This window comes from Papio anubis, chromosome 9 (genome assembly GCF_008728515.1).
Source record: "Papio anubis isolate 15944 chromosome 9, Panubis1.0, whole genome shotgun sequence".
Taxonomy (NCBI): domain Eukaryota; kingdom Metazoa; phylum Chordata; class Mammalia; order Primates; family Cercopithecidae; genus Papio; species Papio anubis.
In genome coordinates this window covers 41,076,316-41,093,628 of record NC_044984.1, presented here as the reverse complement: position 1 = coordinate 41,093,628, position 17,313 = coordinate 41,076,316, and the positions used below count along the sequence as shown (strand labels likewise).

At 39.5% G+C, this 17,313-nt stretch overlaps 1 protein-coding gene across 5 annotated transcripts in view; it reads left to right on the top strand.

Moving 5' to 3' along the window:
* SLC38A1 (solute carrier family 38 member 1) overlaps nucleotides 1–17,313 on the top strand; it is an 86,909-nt gene that overhangs the window by 62,852 nt on the left and 6,744 nt on the right. For 4 of the 5 annotated variants that reach the window (XM_017945823.3, XM_009180569.4, XM_017945822.3 and 1 more), the window contains 8 exons: nucleotides 674–756; nucleotides 2,244–2,302; nucleotides 2,421–2,537; nucleotides 3,747–3,826; nucleotides 5,944–6,044; nucleotides 8,369–8,487; nucleotides 9,053–9,194; nucleotides 9,296–9,393. In XM_017945823.3, the coding sequence (XP_017801312.2) occupies nucleotides 674–756; nucleotides 2,244–2,302; nucleotides 2,421–2,537; nucleotides 3,747–3,826; nucleotides 5,944–6,044; nucleotides 8,369–8,487; nucleotides 9,053–9,194; nucleotides 9,296–9,393 (799 nt within the window). The remainder of the gene's footprint in view (nucleotides 1–673; nucleotides 757–2,243; nucleotides 2,303–2,420; nucleotides 2,538–3,746; nucleotides 3,827–5,943; nucleotides 6,045–8,368; nucleotides 8,488–9,052; nucleotides 9,195–9,295; nucleotides 9,394–17,313) is intronic. The other variant, XM_021922241.2, reaches the window with a different exon arrangement.

Here is a 17,313-nt window from a genome sequence, read left to right as displayed (position 1 = left end):
ACATGAAAAAAAAAAATTAAGACCCTAGCCTCTTGCTTAAAGAAGGGACATAGTATTTTGGAAGCAAAATTTACATGAGCCAACCTCACTAAAGATATAGATAACCCTGGAAAATGTTGCAGCTACATTTGGCACAATTGTGTTTTGACTCCCTCTTGTTTAACAGTTCTTGTCAGTCTTAGTTTCTCTGTTTTCTTTCAAGGGAGAATCATAGAAGCCAGAGTTTCTAGTGTTCTCAGGATTCAAGGTCAAATCCAAGGGATCAGGGAGAGAGAAATGCCTACCTGTGGTGACTTGTTTCTCGCTGATACTAGCCCAGCAAAACAAAAAGGAGCTTTCTCTTTAAATAATTGGTAGGACAAGTTGTAATCTGACAGAATACAATGTATGCATTCAGTTTTGAAACCATGTAAATAATTCAAAAGAATGCCACATTTAGCCATGGGAAAGAAAAAACAACAACAATATTCCTTCTTCCATTACATGGCAGTGAAGCTGTAGTAAATAAGTAGTGGTTGGGGTTAAAGTGTTTGGATAAGATCTGAATAATGATTTTAAAAATTAATGGATATAGTAAAAATTAATAAAAATATATATCATGAAATTTTACACTGGAGGGGGAAAAAAGTCACTTTCTAAAAAAATATAACCTAACCCCTGAAATGCCTTTCAGAGCCTGGTACGTGGATGGCCGAGTTCTGGTGGTGATAGTTACCTTTGGCATAATTCTCCCTCTGTGTCTCTTGAAGAACTTAGGTAAGGACAGATTTTGTTTTTATCATATTCTGCAGTGCCCCAGTGAATCAGAAACTGAGTAAACATGGACAGCATTGCCCTCTGCTTCCCCTCTGCATGCGCTCAAAGATTAAGTGCATGATAAATTGCAAGTATTAATCGGTCCCAACTTTAATATGGGATAAAAACAATAGTCAGTATGTGACCTCCTAAACAATCCCTCTACTGAGCTGTGGAGGGGAGAAGGGAGGTTCTGGGGCCAGGACAGACAGGGCTATTTTCAAAAGTACAACTTATATGCTACTCTGAGAAAAGTCCAAAAAATGGAATTCTCTTCATACGAAGTCTTAACTATCATCATTATTTAGATAAATATATTTTCAAATCTAATATGGAGACAGAAAGCTGCCTAGATTTATACCCACAAGTATTATAAATTTAGAGAGTCTAGCCAGCCTCAATTATTTCTCTTCGAAGTGGGAGAGATAAATCAAAAGTCAGAAATGGTGGATAATCCCCAAGTCATATCCATTTGGCTTTGATCTACTACTTGTTTTTATGCTTGTATCTGAAGACAAGGATGCCTGATGTTAGGGGAATTTCATACATTGAATAATGTGGCCAGACTGCCATCCAGTCAAAAACCTGTAAAATGTATTTACTTTAATTCTGGGCTAATTCAAACAAAAGTTTGGATAAAAGTTCTTCGAACAATAATTATGAGCCTCAGTTTTTTGTTTTGTTTTGGATCAAAATATCAGACCTCTGTAGCTGTTCTGTGAGGTTTATAAATAGATTTTTTTTAACTACTTAATTTTCCAGTTTCTGCATCTGTGTTTTCCATACCTATAGAGGTAGCTCTTTTCAGTTAAGTAGAGAAAAGGTCTTCCCCAGGGTTGAAAATAATGCAGTCCTGAGAGGCTACTTAACTCTACCTTTCTAGAGGTCATGGTGGCAATTGGAGATCGCCTAGGCATTCTACAGGGAGCTAGCTAAAGATCCCTAGATACTCAATTTACCACTGGAAATTCGCTTCATCTACTTTCTCTCATCTGGGGAGAAAAGTATTATAACTGACATTCAGTATGCACACAATAAGTGCATAATAAAGAGCTATTGAGGGGATCAAGGAGTAAATGGGTTTGCCCATAGGAGTCCATCAGAGTCCACCAATACAGACTTACAACAAAAATTGGAAGGCTCTTTTCCGCTGGATTCTGGGAGTCTGTGTTCTCTAGTGTGCAGGGAGAGTTGGAATCAAAACACATAATATAATGTTTTTATTCAGAGCCCCATTTTTTTGCCAAATAAAGTAGCACTGTCAAATAATAAATCTTGTATTCGCTTGGGCATGTATGTTTATTATTAGAGCTCTAAAATATGCTTGAAATAATGCATTGAAATAAATGAGGTGATGACTTTTGAAATAATAACAGTTTATGATGGGTAGCTCCAAAATTTTTAAAAATGGAAAAAAAGAAATAATTTATTTTTTACTTTTTTTAAAGGGTATCTTGGCTATACTAGTGGATTTTCCTTGAGCTGTATGGTTTTTTTCCTAATAGTGGTAAGTGCTGATTGAAATGGCTGGTTTGGTTTTGTGACAGTACAATGGCATGTAATAATTATTCATTATTTGGCTTTACTAAAGTCCATACTGCTTCTACTATACTTCTTAATACCAGGTTATTTACAAGAAATTTCAAATTCCCTGCATTGTTCCAGAGCTAAATTCAACAATAAGTGCTAATTCAACAAATGCTGACATGTGTACGCCAAAATATGTTACCTTCAATTCAAAGGTAAGTTTCCTGATCCTTTGCAGATGAAACGAGCATTTTTATTAAGGGCATTCTATTTCTCATACTTGTAATTGCACTGTTTTGAATGTATTAGTTCTCAAAAGAACACATGGTACCATTGCTTCTAGATTACACATCTATGTAGAGATCCTTGAGAAATATACAAATATTGTATTTTACACTCTCTCTTACCATTAAGCATTCCCTGTCAAAATCTCATTCTGGATAATTGTCTCAGCTTTTCCTGTGTAGAGTGCTAGGTGATGCTTCAAAAACAGATTAGGAACATCCTTTGCCCCCTGGTTCTGGTGATGACAGAAAGGAATACTGCAGACTTCCTCAGCTTGCACAGTTGAAATGTAGATGCCACCACAAACTGACACTTAAAAGACACTCATACTATTAAAATATTGTTGATACCGATGGGAAACAGAGGATTATAGAGTCAGTCAGGCTTGGATTTGAATCCTCAGGCAAGTCACCCAACCTCTTGAGTAAAAATAAGGATTCTATTCTGTATCTTACAAGGTTTTGTTAGAATACGCCTGGCATAGTGCATCAGCAGAGTTAGGGCATAAGATGGGCTAGTTTTCACTTCTTTTTGCATAGGAAGTTAGATTGAGTTTGAGAGTTTCAAAGAGCCTTATCTAAGAAAACTAAATAGATTGGATTCTCTCTCTTTCTCTCTAACTGTAAGGATATAGCCAAAGCAGTGCAATATGAAACAGATTTTCTTTTCAGAGGATATCTTTTAAGTCTGATTCCATGCACCTGATGTAGAGCAAAGAGCAGTAAACTAGAGGTGGGAGTGCTGGGCCAGTCACCTGACCTGTTGGAGGGAGCCAGGAGAACAGCCATAGTCTGCCTACTGCTTGGGATTGCTGTGGGGACCCAGTGAGCTATCCTAGGAAGAGTGCCATGTAACTGGCTCATGCTGTATAAACAGGGGTGTTGTATACCTGGAGTATATAAAATACGCCGTAGGTGAGCCAAATCCAAAGTCCCTCTGTGACAAGTGGCTAATGGCTCTAGCTAGATAAGCTCTCTTAGAAAAGCTGCTTCTATTTTGGAGATCAAAACCCTCCTAATAACCGAATAATCCAGGGATTCTGAAGAGCTGTCAGATGAAAAGAGCTCAGAAATACTGGAGCTGTGTCATTTTTATGGTAAAAGTGTTTTTCCTAATGTCTGTTCTTTTCTCTCAAATAGACCGTGTATGCTTTACCAACCATTGCATTTGCATTTGTCTGCCACCCATCAGTCCTGCCAATTTACAGTGAGCTTAAAGAGTAAGAAATTTGTTTAATTTTTTAATCTTAATCGTTTTACATCTCCTCATTAATAGGCAAGTATGGAATTAAAATAAACAGACTTGTCTAATGAACGTAGGTGGATTCATCACCTAGCTTCAACATTTACTCACATCCTGCCATTCTTAAACAAGCATTGTATTTTAAGAATCAAGAAAGCAAGAAAAATCAGAAACTTGCAGTATTTGGGGGGGTCATAAACATAAAAAGTAGCCAACCATGTGGGCTTTTTCATTAATTGGTTTTTCGAATATTGCATCACCGAGGACAGTTTAAGTATTTGTGTTGCTTTCCATTATGTATGCGTATTTTGCAAGTGGGTGATAATCTTCAGATTCATCTGTAAACTGCTAAATACATTGTCTCTGATTGCCTGTTGGTTTGGGAGAAAAGGCTAGTAAATCAGACAATAAGACATCAATGTTAAGGCCACAAACTAGGAAAAGAGAATATTGCTGTTCATTTTTAACAATTAAGAAAATTCTATGGATTTATTGATTTATTTTTGATTGCTGGTTTTGAGAAAATTAAGGCCTGCTTATAAACTTCTTCATGTGTTCTCTTTTTAGCCTACGGTTATCAAACATAAACAAAAATAGTCACCATAGCATAATCTTAAAAACTTAGAAAAGATAGACAATATTGGTATTTATTTCCATTTTGAAACAAAGTTGATGTCATTTAGAATTGAATCCACTCATTTTTTTCATATTTAATTGATACATGGCTAAATTTTAAACCATCTACATCTATGTGTATATACATCACTCCTAGTTTGTGATCCTCTATTTGGAGAATTTAAATGTATCTTTGGCATCTTTTTTTTTTTTCCTGCCACAATATTTTTAATTACGTACAAAGGTCTGACATGTCACCCAGGGACCCATTTCACCCACTGCTCTGTTTGGCTGCCAGTCTTTTGTCTCTCTCTTCAGCAATGGTGAGGTAGATACCCTTTCCTCGGGAAAGAGAAATCCATGATTTGTTGCCCTTGTCTTTGGCATCTTTTAATAGTTCAGCTTTTCGTTATAGTTTTTAATTTTCTCAAGTGTATACTTCTCAATTTTTCTTTACTTTTTTTTTTTTTTTTTTTTTGAGATAGAGTCTCACTCTGTCACCCAGACTATAGTGCTATAGTATGATCTCAGCTCACTGCAGTCTTAACTTCCCAGGGTCAAGCAATCCTCCCACCTCAGCCTCTCAGGTAGCTGGAACTACAGGCACATGCCCGCACGCCCAGCTAACTTTTGCATTTTCTGTAGACACAGAGTTTCACCATGTTGCCCAGGCTGGTCTTGAGCTCCTGAGCTCAGATGATCCGCCCGCCTCGTCCTCCCAAAGTGCTGGGATTACAGGCGTGAGCCGCCGCGCCCAGCCTACTTCTCAATTTTTCTTGTTTTCCATACTCCCATGGCATCCCAGATTCCTTGTTATGACATAATCAAATGTTATGACTATCTGTGGTCTGTTGTTTATTGAATACCAGTCTTGCAGATTAATTGTTTGGGCAGTTAAAGAAACTTAGAGGGTCATCCCAACCCCAGAGTGAACTTGACCTGAGAGATGGAGCCCTTCATCATTCCAGCTGTGATCTCTTGGGCGCTTGGTGCACTGGAGACCTGCAGACTTCCAGGTGCATCCCTGAGGCCACCCAATGGGAAAATCAGAACCTAAAACAGCAGCTTTAGAGACAGAACACCTTAGGTCAAGTTCCAGCTCTGCCGCTAATCTCTGGAGCTAGGAGAACAGCACTGATTTTTTTCTGCATGTTTTCCTTTGTCCAGCTAGTGTGGAGATAATATCAAGGCCAAATATTTAAAAAATGCTGTCTGCCCTTCCGATGAGAACTTGATATTCTTTTAAAAGAATGGGGAAGAACCCTTATGGGAGTGTAGTTCCATGAATCTCTGTGGATCAATACCAATTCGGTGTAAGACAGGTTATTTTCAACTGGCATAACTGCCAGGGGTAATTTCAGCTGTTCAGATCTTCCCTAACCTGATAGAGGCAAAGTTAAATTAGTATTCTTCAATGTTAACACTGGCGCTTAAATTCAGTGATATGATTTTTAATTTTTAACATTTATTTGTTTTTAGCCGATCACAGAAAAAAATGCAGATGGTTTCAAACATCTCCTTTTTCGCCATGTTTGTTATGTACTTCCTGACTGCCATTTTTGGCTACTTGACATTCTATGGTAAGTAATTTCTACTGGTACATAAATATAAGTATTTGTAAACAAATTAGTAAAAATCAATGTCGAAATAACTTTTAACATGAAAGGCAAAGAAAGCAACAAAGCTATCCATTGGTTTTTCTAGTTTTTTCTTCTACTTAAAGCAATGGTGATCTTTACATGTTCATGCAGACTGCAGAATAAAATATTTACTAAAACAATATTTATAATTTTTTTCTCCTAACAGTGTCCTTAAAAGAAATTGCACTTTAGAAGCATGCTAACTTTACTGAGGAAGGTTTAAAACTACATCAGACAAGGCTTTCCTAATTGACACTGCAAATTGGGTCAGATTCCATTAATAGAATGGAGAGACAGAGACAGATGCTGAAAGTGAGAAAGAGCAGAGTGCTACACTCATGACACTCTGAGTTAATTAAAAATGAAACTCCTAATTGTTCACTGGAAGTCGGAGCCTTGCAAAGATCTGAAGGAATGATATAGAAAATTTTAAAAAATGAAATCTGAAAAAGGGAACAAGGTTTCATATGTAACCTTTACTGACCCTGAATGAACAGTTTACCGGCTTTTACTGCTTCTTCATCCTCTCCTATTCAAATTATCCTGAAACTTTAGTTAATACCTTTCATTATCTTTATAATTGGGGACCTAATTTAAATATATATATATGTGTTTATATATGTGTGTGTGTGTACCTATATATATATGTATATCTGTATGTATTTCACAATCTTCTTTACTAAATAATAATGCTTTGGAACTTTTTATCATAAACACAAATGTCTCAAAATTAAGCACATTTAAAAATTATTAATTCAGCCTGGAGAAAAAGGCTGCTCTGATTATACAGATGTTATTATTATCATTTTCACTAGCAATAGAGAATAGCATTGTCTAATGAATTCATAAATACCATATTTAATTTTTACATAAAAATGGTGTTGCTAAGGTGCCTACAGAGTTTCAGGGCTGCAGTGGGTATAGGGAGAGAGAGGCGGAGAACTTAATGTTACTTGAAGTCTTACCGTTGTCTTGTTCAAGCTATAATTTTTCTTTGTAAATGCATTATTTTCACATAGAATAGAACACCAAACACTTTTATTACTCTTGGATTAAATAAAAAGGCTTAGCTATTTTTAAGTGGTTAGTTATTTTGAATTAAGGAAATTAGAACTAGTGAGATTCGTATTATAACTTATGGTTCTGTTTTGGAAACTGAGACCAAGCTCTATGGTACAGATTAGCATTTGAATTCCATGCTGAGAACCTTGAGACTGGTGCAGTGAGAAGCCCTTGCAGGAGACAGGAGGGGAAATTATCTCTTGTCAAAAGACTGAGCAGTTTCATACTCTATGTGACTGCCATTCTAGCTTTGTTAGTCTTTAAAATAACACTTTCTGAAGTTCTGAGTTGAGAAAAAGTTCAAAGTAGTACATAAGGCCAGGTGTGGTGGCTTGTACCTGTAATCCCAGCATCTTGGGAGGCCTAGGTAGGTGGATAGCTTGAGCCTAGGAGTTCGAGACCAGCCTGGGCAACTTAATGAGACCCCCATCTCTACCAAAAAAATATATATATATACAAAAATTAGCCACACATGGTGGCACACGCCTGTAGTCCCAGCTACTCAGGAGGCTGAGGCAGGAGAATTGCTTGTGCCCATGAAGCAGAGGTTGCAGTGAGCCAACATGGCACTACGGCAACCACACTGCAGCCTGGGTGAAAGAGCAAAACCCTGTCTCAACACACACACACACACACACACACACACACACAGTAGTACATAAACTAATTTTTTTTTTTACAAGAACAATATACATGGAAGAGTGGAATTATTTCCTGATGGTGAAATTTCAGCTAGTGCCTCTGCTGCTTGGCCACTTGAAGTTGACTTAACAAGAGAAGAGTTTGAAACAAGCGCCAAGGTGGCTTGTAGCACCCCCCCACCCCCACCCCCACCCTCCCTGAGCAAGCCTGTGGTCGTTTGGCATGGTTTGAAGAGTAGAGGGAAAGTCTAGATTAAGAGCAGCTTCGTGCTTCAACTGTATGTTTCATTTTCAAGCCCAGTGTACTCCTAGGTTTAATTTAGTCTAAATTAAGCATTCCCACCCCATGTAGCTTCTTCTAGTGATTATTTTAAATTCTTTTGCTAAGTTGCATATGCAAAGTGGAGCATGTCTTACATAGAGATTTTTCTTTCCAACTTAATTGTTTTAATAGACATTTCAAAACATTACTTGCCCTTTAGTTTACAAATTCTTTGTTGTTCAGAAAAACTGATATACTTTATCTCCCTTTAAAACCCTCTTGCTTTTCCCTCATTTCAGACAACGTGCAGTCAGACCTCCTTCACAAGTATCAGAGTAAAGATGACATTCTTATCCTGACAGTGCGGCTGGCTGTCATTGTTGCTGTGATCCTCACAGTGCCGGTGTTATTTTTCACGGTGAGTAAGGGCCTCGGTGCAATATGAGAAAACCTGAGGTCTCAGCTTTCCTTCTGCCTGCAGGAGCCCGTTGCAGAGAAAGCCTGCCCCAGGTAACTGTCCTCGGTTATTGAATCTGCATCTGGGAAAGATCCCAAGACTCAGTTCAGGCTGTTTGAAAAGCAAGTGGCATTCAGTGCATCAGGGAGCCTCTGATGCAGTGAATCTTCATTCTAATTAATCTGACCCTGTTCCTTACAAAGAAATGACAATAGAATGTTCAAATCTCAGTCAGACATGAAGAGGGAATGTAAAAAATCAGAAATGAACACTCAAGTCTTAGATAAATCAAAGACAGAAATTACACCCCCCCACAAAGGAAAACTACTCTTCTATAAATAAAAATACTTTCCCTCTTAAGTCAAGCCCCAGAACTTCCAAAACTGTTAAACTATCTATAAATTCACTAGGCATTACAAAACATTTCATGAATTCATGTGCACCAATAAATCAGTTACTCTGTGGAGAAATGTCAGTGTTGGCATGCTGTAGGCATTTACAGAATCTTTGTTTTCTCTTCTTGCAGGTTCGTTCATCTTTATTTGAACTGGCTAAGAAAACAAAGTTTAATTTATGTCGTCATATCGTGGTTACCTGCATACTCTTGGTTGTTATCAACTTGTTGGTGATCTTCATACCCTCCATGAAGGATATTTTTGGAGTCGTAGGTATGGCTTCATGACTTTGTGCTTCTCATTCTACAGTAGCTGTTTGGAGGGAAAATTTCACAATAGCAATGCTAAATTTTCTCTTTTTTCTTATTTTATAGGAGTTACATCTGCTAACATGCTTATTTTCATTCTTCCTTCATCTCTTTATTTAAAAATCACAGACCAGGATGGAGATAAAGGAACTCAAAGAATTTGGGTATGTCTCTTGCCAGCCACTCTAACTTTTCTGATTAGTTTTCCATTTAAATTTACAAAATAAATAGTCCACCTTTCTATCAAGACTACTTTCAGTTGCCTTGAAAGGAGGCAGAAGCCCTGTAGCTTTGCTACTTGGGAGAGATTTAAAATATCATATCAGAATCTTCTCCCGTCCCTCCAAATATCTTTTCTGATTTTACTCTTTTTTTGTTTGAGACGGAGTCTCGCTCTGTCACCGAGGCTGGAGTGCAGTGGCATGATCTCAGCTCACTGTAAGTTCCACCTCCCAGGTTCACGCCATTCTCCTGCCTCAGCATCCTGAGTAGCTGGCAACCACCACCATGCCTGGCTAATTTTTTTTTTTTTTTGTATTTTTTTGTAGAGACGGGGTTTCACCATGTTAGCCAGGATGGTCTGCATCTCCTGACCTCGTGATCCGCCCGCCTTGGCCTCCCCCATGGTGGGATTATAGGCATGAGCCACCGTGCCCGGCCCTCTGGTTTTACTCTTATTGTGCCTCAGCTTTTGTTCTGATCCAGTGTATGGCCAGTCAGAAGAATGGACATTCATCCTCCTGTGTCTCTATAGGACAGTGTCTAGTCTTTAGCAAGAGAGGAATTGACGAGGGACTCACAGAGGTTATGCAGTCCACTGTTTCCATATGATTTCTACTCATGTAACTCCTCCCTACAGCCCAGGGAACATGCAATGCCTTAATTAAAATGTCTGAGTTAGCTTAAATAGTCTTTTTATTATTTGACAGATATGCTTTGGAACAACAGACCTGGATTCAAAAACTGCCTTTCTATGTTGGGATCCTTGTTTCCAGGTCTGATGAGGTTCAAGGGCATCTTGAAGGTGGTGCACTTGGAGACAGTGAGGGAAGCAGGGGTGAAGTGGCTGGTACCTGAGTCTCTTCTGGAGCTCCATTTTGCTTGGCCTCAGAGAAGGCTTCCTACTTGCCCTCCCAGCTGGTGAAAGCACTGCAATTGTACCTGTTACCTGAGTCAACAGATCCAGATGAGAAGTGTAGGCAGGAGGGTCATCCCTGTGCATTTAGGAAAAGCAGCACTGATGCTATTAGAGCATCCAGTTCTCCAACATGATCACCCCTGAAACCTTAATTCCCAAATCTTTCCAAGACTTACCTGTAGGGGCTTAATGAGGACAGAGAGGATGAAGCAGTCACTCTGGCACAATGGCAGTATATTCAGACTAAATCTGAAAATGGTGGAGGCCTGCTGTCCATGAATTCTGAGCTTCTCCAACCCTGGTCCCATAATAAAACGAGTAGTAGGGTCTGCCAAATGGCATTAGACAAGGGCTCCATCTGTGTAGGGATCACTGGGAGTTAGACTGAACCCAGGATGATATGCCATGTGCAGCCATCTCAACCCCCAATTCGCTCCTCTCCTTCCCTAGCTCTTTCTCCTCCTCCAGTTTCCAGTCCAGCCCTGTTGGCTCTCAGAATGCATCATCCTTCTCCCTGCAGCGCTCTCACTGAACATGCTCAAGCACAAGGAACATGTAATCTTGTGTTCTCTGGATTCTGGATTTAGTAATCTGTATTAGTCTGTTCTCACACTGCTAATAAAGAAATACCCGAGATTGCTTCCAAGATAGCCAAATAGGAACAGCTCCAGTCTGCAGCTCCCAGCAAGATTGTAGAAGATGAGTGATTTCTGCATTTCCAACTGAGGTACCTGGTTCATCTCATTGGGACTGGTTGGACAGTGGGTACAGCCCACGGAGGGCAAACTGAAGCAGGGTGGGGCATCGCCTCACCCAGGAAGCACAAGGGGTCAGCGGATTTCCCTTTCTTAGCCAAGGGAAGCCATGACAGACTATACCTGGAGAAACGGTACACTCCTGACCAAATATTGCACTTTTCCCACAGTCTTAGCAACCAGCAGACCAGGAAATACCCTCCCATGTCTGGCTCAGTGGGTCCCATGCCAGTGGAGCCTTACTCACTGCTAGCGCAACAGTCTGAGATCGACCTGCGAGGCTGCAGCTTGATCCAGGGGGGAATCCACCATTCCTGAGGCTTGTGTAGCTCACAGTGTAAACAAAGAGGCCGAGAAGCATGAGCTGGATGGAGCCCACTGCTGCTCATCAAGGCCTACTGCCTCTATAGAGTCCACCTCTGGGGACAGAGCAGAGCAGAAAAAAAGGCAGCAGACAGCTTCTGCAGACTTAAATGTCCCTGTCTGACAGCTCTGAAGAGAGCAGTGGTTCTCTCGGCACGGCATTTGAGCTCCAAGAACAGACAGACTGCTGCCGCAAGCAGGTACCTGACTGGGAAACACCTCCCAGCAGGGGCTGACTGACACTTCACACACACAGGTGCCCTGCTGGGACGAAGCTTCCAGAGGAAGGATCAGGCAGCAATATTTGCTGTTTTGCAGCCTTTGCTGGTGATACCCAGGCAAACAGGTTCTGGAGTGCACCTCCAGCAAACCCCAACAAATCTGCAGCTGAGGGGTCTATTAGAAGGAAAACTAACAAAGAGAAAGGAATAGCATCAACATCAACAAAAAGGTCATCCACACCAAAGCCCCATCTACAGGTCACCAACATCAAAGACCAAAGGTAGATAAAACCACAAAGTTGAAGAGAAACCAGAGCAGAAAAGCTGAAAATTCCAAAAAGCAGAGCACCTCTTCTCCAAAGGATCGCAGTTCCTCACCAATAAGGGAACAATACTGAATGAAGAATGAGTTTGACGAGTTGACAGAAGTAGGCTTCAGAAAGTCGGTAATAACAAACTTCTCCAAGCTAAAGGAGGATGTTCTAACCCATTGCAAGGAAGCTAAAAACCATGAAAAAAGATTAGATCAATGGCTAACCAGAATAAACAGTGTAGAGAAGACCTCAGATGACCTGATGAAGCTTAAAACTACAGCACGAGAACATCATGACCCATGCACAAGCTTCAATAGCCGATTTGATCAGATGGAAGAAAGGGTATCAGTGATTGAAGATCAAATTAATGAAATAAAGCTAGAAAAGAAGTTTAGAGAAAAAAGAGTGAAAAGAAATGAACAAACCCTCCAAGAAATATGGGACTATATGAAAAGACCAAATATACGTTCGATTGGTGTTCCTGAAAGTGACAGCGAGAATAGATCCAAGTTAGAAAACACTCTTCAGGATACTATCCAGGAGAACTTCCCCAACCTAGCAAGGCAGGCCAGTATTCAAATTCAGGAAATACAGAAAACACCATGATACTCCTCGAGAAGAGCAACCCCAAGACACATAATTGTCAGATTCACCAAGGTTGAAACGAAGGAAAAAATGTTAAGGGCAGCCAGAGAGAAAGGTCAGGTTACCCACAAAGGGAAGCCCATCAGACTAACAGCAGATCTCTCGGCAGAAACCCTACAAGCCAGAAGAGAGTGGGGGCCAATATTCAACATTCTTAAAGAAAAGAATTTTCAACCCAGAATCTCATATCCAGCCAAACTAAGCTTCATAGGTGAAGGAGAAATAAAATCCTTTACAGACAAGCAAATGCTGAGAGATTGTGTCACCACCAGGCCTGCCTTACAAAAGCTCCGAAGGAAGCACTAAACATAGAAAGGACCAACCAGTACCAGCCACTGCAAAAACATGCCAAATGGTAAAGACTAGTGATGCTATGAAAAAACCACATCAACTAACGAGCAAAAAAAACAACTAACATCATAATGACAGGATCAAATTCAAACATAACAATATTAACCTTAAGTGTAAATGAGCTAAATACCCCAATTAAAAGACACAGATTGGCAAATTTGATAAAGAGTCAAGAACCATCAGTGTGCTGTATTGAGGAGACCCATCACACATGCAAAGACGCACATAGGCTCAAAATAAATGGATGGAGGAAGATCGACCAAGCAAATAGAAAGCAAAAAAAAAAAGAAAAGAAAAAGAAAAAAACGGGAGTTGCCATCCTAGTCTCTGATAAACCAGACTTTAAACCAATAAAGATCAAAAGAGATAAAGAGGGCCACTACATAGTGGTAAAGGGATCAATTCACCAAGAAGAGCTAACTATTCTAAATATATATGCACTCAACACAGGAGCACCCAGATTCATATAGCAAGTCCTTAGAGACCTACAAAGAGACTTAGATTCCCACACAATAATAATGGGAGACTTTAACACCCCACTGTCAATATTAGACAGATCAATGAGACAGAAGGTTATGGAGGATATCCAGGACTTGAACTCAGCTCTGCACCAAGCAGACCTAATAGACATCCACAGAACACTCCACCCCAAATCAACAGAATATATATTATTCTCAGCACTACATTGCACTTATTCTAAAATTGGCCACATAATTGGTAGTAAAATACTCAGCAAATTTTAAAAGAACAGAAATCACAAAAAAACTGTCTCTCAGACACAGTGCAATCAAATTAGAACTCAGGATTAAGAAACTCACTGAAAACCACACAACTACATGGAAACTGAACAACCTGCTCCTGAATGACTACTGGGTAAATAACGAAATGAAGGCATTAATAAAGATGTTCTTTGAAACCAAAGAGAACAAAGATACAACATACCAGAATCTCTGGGACATATTTAAAGCAGTGTGTACAGGCAAATTTATAGCACTAAATGCCCACAAGAGAAAGCAAGGAAGATCTAAAATCGACACCCTAACATCACAATTAAAAGAACTAGAGAAGCAAGAGCAAACACATTCAAAAGCTAGCAGAAGGTAAGAAATAACTTAGATCGGAGCAGAATTGAAGGAGATAGAGACACACATACACAAAAAAACCCTTCAAAACATCAGTTTATCCAGGGGCTGGTTTTTTGAAAAGATCAACAAAATAGATAGACTGCTAGCAAGACTAATAAAGAAGAAAAGAGAGAAGAATCAAATAGACACAATTAAAAAATGATAAAGGGATATCACCACCGATCCCACAGAAACACAAACTACCATCAGAGAATACTATAAACACCTCTATGCAAATAAACTAGAAAATCCAGAAGAAATGTATAAATACCTGGGCACATACACCCTCCCAAGATTAAACCAGGAAGAAGTTGAATATCTGAATAGATCAATAACGGGTTCTGAAGTGGAGGCAGTAAATAATAGCCTACCAACCAAAAAAAAGTCCAGGACCAGAAGGATTCACAGCCGAATTCTATCAGACATACAAAGAGGAGCTGGCACCATTCCTCCTGAAACTATTTCAATCAGTAGAAAAGAAAGAATCCTCCCTAACTCGTTTTATGAGGCTAATATCATCCTGTTATCAAAGCCTGGTAGAGACACAACAAAAAAAGAGAATTTTAGGCCAATATCCCTCAGGAACATTGATGCAAAAATCTTCAATAAAATACTGGCCAACCAAATCCAGCAGCACATCAAAATGCTTATCCACCACGATCAAGTCAGCTTCATCCCTGGGATGCAAGACTGGTTCAACATATGCAAATCAATAAATGTAATCCATCACATAAAGAGAACCAATGACAAAAACCACATGATTATCTCAATAGGTGTAGAAAAGACCTTTGACAAAATTCAGCAGTCCTTCATGCTAAAAACTCTCAATAAGCTAGGTATTGATGGAACATATCTCAAAATAATAAAGAGCTATTTATGACAAACCCACAGCCAATATCATACTGAATGGACACAAACTAGAAGCATTCCCTTTGAAAACCATCACAAGACAGGATGCCCTCTCTCACCACTCTTATTCAACATAGTGTTGGAACTTCTGGCTAGGGCAATCAGGCACAAGAAAGAAAAAAAGGATATTCAGTTAGGAAAAGAGGAAGTCAAATTGTCTCTGTTTGCAGATGACCTAATTGTATATTTAGAAAACCCCATCATCTCAGCCCAAAATCTCCTTAAACTGATAAGGAACTTCAGCAAAGTCTCAGGATACAAAATGAAAGTGCAAAAATTACAAGCATTCCTATACACCAATAATAGACAAACAGCCAAATCATGAGTGAAATCCCATTCACATTTACTCTAAAGGGAATAAAATACCTAGAAATCCAACTTACAAGGGATGTGAAGGACCTCTTCAGGGAGAACTACAAACCACTGCTCAATGAAATAAAAGAGGACACAAACAAATGGAAGAACATTCCATGCTCATGAATAGGAAGAATTGATATCATATAAAGGGCCATACTTCCTAAGGTAATTTATAGATTCAATGCTATCCTCATCAAGCTACCACTGACTCTTCATAGAATTGGAAAAAACTACTTTAAAGTTCATATGGAACCAAAAAAGAGCTCACATAGTCAAGACAATCCTATGCAAAAAGAACAAGCTGGAGGCATCATGCTACCTGACTTCAAACCATACTGCAAGGCAACAGTAACCAAAACAGCATGGTACTGGTACCAAAACAGATATATGGACCAATGGAACAGAACAGAGGCCTCAGAATTAACGCCACACATCTACAACCATCTGAACTTTGACAAACCTAACAAAAACAAGCAATGGGGGAAGTGTTCCCTATTTAATAAATGGTGCTGGGAAAAGTGGCTAGCCATTTGTAGAAAGCTGAAACTGGATCCCTTCCTTACACCTTATACAAAAGATTAATTCCAGATGGATTAAAGACTTAAATGTTAGACCTAAAACCATAAAAACCCTAGAAGAAAACCTAGGAAATACCATTCAGGACACAGACATGGGCAAAGACTTCATTGCTAAAACACAAAAAGCAATGGCAACAAAAGCCAAAATAGACAAATGGGATCTAATTAAACGAAAGAGCTTCTGCACAGCAAAAGAAACCACCATCAGAGTAAACAGGCAACCTACAGAATGGGAGAAAATCTTTGCAGTCTACCCACCTGACAAAGGGCTAATATCCAGAATCTACAAAGAACTTAAACAAATTTACAAGAAAAAAACAACCCCATCAAAAAGTGGGCAATGGATATGAACAGACACTTCTCAAAAGAAGATATTTATGCAGCCAACAGAGATATGAAAAAATGCTCATCATCACTGGTCGTCAGAGAAATGCAAATCAAAACCACAATGAGATACCATCTCACACCAGTTAGAATGGCGATCATTAAAAAGTCAGGAGACAACAGAGGCTGGAGAGGATGTGGAGAAATAGGAACGCTTTTATGCTGTTGGTGGGAGTGTAAATTATTAGTTCAACCATTATGGAAGACAGTATGGTGATTCCTCAAGGATCCAGAACTAGAAATACCATTTGACCCAGCCATCCCATTACTGGGTATATACCCAAAGGATTATAAATCATGCTACTATAAAGGCACATGCACACGTATGTTTATTGTGGCACTATTCACAATAGCAAAGACTTGGAACCAACCCAGATGTCCATCAATGATAGACTGGATTAAGAAAATGTGACATATGTACACCATGGAATACTACGCAGCCATAAAAAAAGGATGAGCTCATGTCCTTTGAAGGTACATGGATGAAGCTGGAAACCATCATTCTAAGCAAACTATCACAAGGACAGAAAACCAAACACTGCATGTTTTCACTCATAGGTGGGAGTTGAGCAACAAGAACACATGGACACAGGACAGGGAACATCACACACCGGGGCCTGTCATAGGGTGGGGGGCTTGGGGAGGGATGGCATTAGGAGAAATACCTAATGTAAATTACAAGTTGATGGGTGCAGCAAACCAACATGGCACATGTATACCTATGTGACAAACCTGCACGTTGTGCACATGTACCCTAGAAGTTGAAGCATAATTTAAAAAAATACCTGAGACAGGGTAATTTATAAAGGAAAGAGGTTTAATTGACTCACAATTCCACACGACTGGGGAGGCCTCACAATCATAGTGGAGGGCAAACAAGGAGCAAAGGCACATTTTACATGGTGGCAGGCAGAGAGCATGTTCAGGGGAACTCTCCTTTATAAA